At 34.5% G+C, this 4,948-nt stretch overlaps 1 protein-coding gene across 1 annotated transcript; it reads right to left on the bottom strand.

The window, feature by feature from the left end:
* Positions 1-331: 331 nt before the first annotated feature.
* LOC128962834 (uncharacterized) lies at positions 332-3,442 on the bottom strand. Its single transcript, XM_054309236.1, has 5 exons — positions 3,085-3,442; positions 2,270-2,392; positions 1,937-2,230; positions 1,790-1,858; positions 332-1,287 (listed from the first exon to the last, which is right to left on the bottom strand). Exons 1-5 carry the CDS (start codon positions 3,440-3,442, stop codon positions 332-334), a joined length of 1,800 nt encoding a protein of 599 aa, XP_054165211.1.
* Positions 3,443-4,948: the final 1,506 nt, after the last annotated feature.

Genomic DNA, 4,948 nt, shown 5'->3' with positions numbered 1-4,948 from the left:
TATAACTAAATAATTATAAAACAATAATGTATATATAAAAAATAAAAATTTTCTTATAATAATTATTGTCTTTAAAAAAAATACAATTAATTATTATATCAATAATAATAATAATAATAACAATAGTTTTTTTTATTCAAAAAAAAAATCTATAGATATGTATATATTTTTTTTWTTTAATAATTAAGTATTGCTTAATATTATTTAGGAGGACAGTGGGGTATAAAAATAATAATAATTATTATTATAATAATTTATATACAACTATATGTGTTTGTGTGTGTGTGTAGTGGGTGTCGGTATGTATGTATAGATATCGGTAGATCTCTCTCTAATAGCGACCACCATTGGCACTGGCTTTACGGCCCAAGTGGCCAAAGTATCCCTTATCGAACAGTCGGGTCAGACCACGGCTACCGTTTTTGTAGTCGCGATCGTAGGCCACGTCATTGTTGCCGCCGTTTCGTTGATGACCAGCATTACCGCCACCACCGCCACCACCGCCGCCGCCGGCAGCGGCTGCGTAACCATTATTACCAGCACCGGGAACACCGGGAGCTCCATAACCACCGCCAGGTTTTTCGCCATTATTATTATTGGTATTATAGTTATTATTGTTGGGACCATTGACTCCACCGCCGCCCACACCTACTTCGTTATTATTGATGGCGTTATACTTGTCATCGTTGGCGGGACCGCCAGCGCCAGCACCGGCATCGCCATACCCGCCCTTTTGAGGACCTCCTCCCGCACCACCATTATTATAGCCAGCGTCAGCACCGTTAGCTTTATCGTCATCCCAGCTAACATTGTTATCATAGCCACCGCCACCACTACCGCCACCACCACCAGCAGCAGCACCGGTATTGTCACCATTTTTGCCGTTTTGCCGATAATGTTGTGCCGCTGACAGTGCCTCCTGGACCAGCTCATGTATTTTTGTCATGGATATGCCTGCGATACCGTTTTCATTACTGCTGCTATAGCTGTTATCACTACTACCCCCGGCATAGCTGCCGCCGCCACCGGAGCCTCCATTGCCACCGTAGTCGCCGCCACCGCCACCACCTCCATGTCCACCACCATATCCTCCATCATTACCACCGCCGCCGTTATAATTGTCACCACCACCGCCACCTCCCTGTCCTCCTCCATAGCCACCATCTACTCCGCCTCCCTGTCCTCCATAATCACCGCCTCCTCCTCCACCACCACTTTGACCACCATATCCTCCGCCACCGCTTCCTCCTTGTCCACCATAATCACCGCCTCCTCCTCCGCTACCTCCTTGACCTCCATATCCGTCACCATTGCCTCCTCCGCCTCCATATCCATCACCTCCTCCTCCTTGTCCTCCATAATCACCGCCAGTTCCTTGACCTCCATAACCATCACCACCACCGCCTCCTTGTCCACCACCATAACCACCATCTCCGCCGCCTCCTCCACCTCCTTGTCCTCCATAGCCATCTCCTCCTCCTCCACCTCCTCCCTGACCGCCATAACTATCACCTCCTTGTCTTCCACCACCGTAACCACCATCGCCTAAAAAAAAAATTAATATTAATAATAATATTCATAAATAATTAATTTAAAATAATTTTTAATTTAGCTAGCTTATCTAAAAAATGAATTTTAAAAAATTAATACTAAAAATTAAATTAAACTGATAATTATAATAATAATAATAAATTTATCATGTACAAAAATTGTTTTATTAGCTCTAGTATTAGTAATACTTAATAAAAATTTTATTATTTTTTAAATAAATAATTAATTAATTCTATACCTCCGCCGCCTCCTCCTCCTCCATAGCCGCCGCCACTATTTCCACCCCCATAGCCATCACTACCACCTCCTCCTCCGGAACCACCATAATCTCCACCACCGCCGCCTCCAACACCAACTTCTAGACCATTGCCTGCGTCCACATAACCGCCTCCTCCTGAGCCACCATAACCACCGTCTCCTCCACCGCCTCCTGAGCCACCGTAACCACCGTCTCCTCCTCCACCTCCTCCTCCTGAGCCACCATAGCCTCCGCTATTGCCGCCGCCATAACCTCCTCCTCCTCCTCCTCCAGAAGCGCCGCCATAACCACCACCACTGGCGCCGCCGCCTCCTGAGCCTCCGTAACCACTATCGCCTCCACCGGAACCACCATATCCTCCTCCGCCTCCTGAGCCACCATAGCTTCCTCCTCCTCCACCACCGCCTGAACCACCATATCCTTTACCACCGCCTCCTCCTCCTCCGCCATAACTGCCACCTCCACCACTGCCTCCTCCATAACCACCGCCAGATTTTCCGCCGCCACCGCCTCCTCCTCCATATCCTCCACCACCTCCTCCTCCTCCATAACCACCACCACCACCGCCGGCGCCTCCTTTACCTCCGTATCCTTTACCGCCACCTTTGCCTCCTTTGCCACGACCGCCGCCTATTGTTTTTCAAACGCAAAAATAATTTATTATAATTTGCAATAAAAAAAACAATAATAAGTTATATAATAAACTAAAATTTTTAAAAAATAATTTTTTTGACACATTTTTTTTTTACTAATTATTATAGATATTATTAATTAATTTTTTTGTTGTTGTTGATAATGACCTTGTTTGATTACCAAAAAAAATAATTATTTAAATAATTTAAACATATATTATATCTAATACATTGTCCTAGATAATTAAAATAAAAAACTATACATAAAGTTATATCATATTGTTTATATATATTTATTAATTAAATAATTAAAAAAATAAAAATAATAAAACATTATATAACTATAAAAAAATTTCACACAAAAAATAATTAAATAAAATCATTGCATGTTTGACGAAAAAAAAACTAAAATTAAATATTAATTTTTCTAAACTTTTTTAAAACTTTTTTTAAATATATTTTTTTTAAAAATATTTTTTAAATAAGACATACCTTTCTTTCGGTTACCCTTTTTCTTGGACTTTGACTTCGATGACGACGACGACATGGCTTTATATAACAGCATCGACAGTGTCTGGTCGTCGACATATTTTTTGACATCCCTTTCCACTGATTTGTCGCCCAAACCGGGCATCACTGAACCACCGCCACCACCACCATAGCCACCACCACCACCTCCGCCACCATAACCGCCACCGCCTCCTTTGCCTTTTTTACAGCAGGGCTTCATCTTCATCATAGACATACCGCCGACGCCACCCATACCGCCCATACCGCCAAACTTGGAGCCCAATGAGCCCAGGGATGGCAACGACATACTGATCGACATCGATGATAGGCCGGACATCATTGACGATAGCGATGATTTCAAGCCGTCCATCGACGGCATGGCCATCGACATCGACGGCATAGACATCGACGGTGCCATATGTAGGCCAGAATCGGTTAGGTAGTCATTACCGCCGCCGCCGACGCCGCCGATACCGGAGCCGCCAATCATCGATTTGGAGGTCAGTTTGGATAATAAGTCTCTCCTATTATTATTATTGAAATTTTTTTTGGTTTCATTGATAGAAAAAAAATTTTTAAGAAAAAAAAACAATTAGTAAATAATAGTTACAAACAATTTATTTTTAAAGTAATTATTTAATGAATGAATGAATGAATGAATGAATAAATAAAATAAAATGATTATTGATTTTAAGTGATTAGTAAATAAAACAAATAAATAGTAAATAAATTAAATAATTTGTTTTTTTTTGCTAATCAATTATTAACATAATTAGTATTATTTTTTTGATATATACTAATAATACTAAATATATTTTTTATTTTTTAAAATATATATTAATTATTATTTATGTTATGTGAGAAATATATGTAAATATGTTTTTTGTTTGTTTGTTTGAAGTGAAAAAAATATAAGTAAATAATTTAATTTTTACCATTAGATATCTAATGTATTATTATTATTATTATAAATTAGTACAACAAAACTGTTTGGTTAGGGCACTAGTAGTTTATAAAATAAAACAGCCCTACTGTCCAAACAAATATTTTTTTTAACTATATTTTTCAAGTATTTTATTATATATTTTTTAAAACATATTTTTTTGTTATTATTTTTTCCGTTAGTATCAATATTTTTCAAACAATTATATAAATAAGTAATTATTTAATTTGTTTAAACAACAAGCAAAACAAAAATATTTATATATATGTTTTATTTTGTGTATAAATAATTAAAAATATAGTTTTTTTTATTGAATATTATTTGTTGATAAATGATACTAATAATAGCAATATTTAATAAATAAATAAATTATTGTAAAATTTATGTTTTTTTCAACTAAACTAATACTACTTATGTAAGCATAGTATGAAAACTTTTTGTTAAAATAAAAATAATTGAAAAAAAATTCAAACAAAATAAATAAATAATTTATGTAATAATTATTTGTCAGTAAATATGCAAATATATAGTTTCAAAAAAACTATTTTAAAAAATCTAATAATATATATATATATATTTACTGTATATTTAATTGTAATATTTGTTTTTCCCAACAAATTATTAGTATTCAACAAATGTAATAATAATAATAAATTTTTTTGAAAATGTATTTTTAGCAAAATAATAATAATAATTTTTTAACGAAAAAAAAATTATTTTATTAAATAAAATCTAAAAATCTTGTTTAACCACAAAAACAGTGATCTCTTATTGTCTTTAATTGGAAATAATAGCAAAAAAATATCAAAAAAAAAGATTTAGTATTTAAAAAAATACTTAAAATAAATTTACATTAATTAATATATTAATAGTTTTTTGAAAAATATAAATTAATTATTATACACAAACGTGTATCAATAATTATAATAGTATTAAAAAAATTTTTAATTAGTTATTAGCAAATTATTATTTTTTAATAAATTAAAAATAGTCAATAAATTATATTATATTTTTTTTAAATAATTTTTTTTGAATACTTTTTAACTAATATTA

The sequence above is a fragment of the Oppia nitens genome, unplaced genomic scaffold (genome assembly GCF_028296485.1).
Source record: "Oppia nitens isolate AA-2021 unplaced genomic scaffold, nextdenovo-longstitch-racon4-pilon3 scaffold6_pilon_pilon_pilon, whole genome shotgun sequence".
NCBI lineage: Eukaryota > Metazoa > Arthropoda > Arachnida > Sarcoptiformes > Oppiidae > Oppia > Oppia nitens.
The sequence above is the reverse complement of the archived record's forward strand: the minus strand, read 5'-3'. Positions and strand labels throughout refer to the sequence as shown.

What these genes read in the sequence shown, in the direction of transcription:
- LOC128962834 (XM_054309236.1), bottom strand. Translation starts at nt 3,442, where the DNA reads ATGATTGGCGGCTCCGGTATCGGCGGCGTCGGCGGCGGCGGTAATGAC. An exon ending in CTATGGTGGTGGTGGCGGTG is followed by an intron (nt 2,393 to 3,084) that starts GTTCAGTGATGC and finishes AAGGATACGGAG; the next exon opens with GTAAAGGAGGCGCCGGCGGT. An exon ending in TGGTGGCTCAGGAGGAGGCG is followed by an intron (nt 1,859 to 1,936) that starts GTTATGTGGACG and finishes GTTCCGGAGGAG; the next exon opens with GAGGTGGTAGTGATGGCTAT.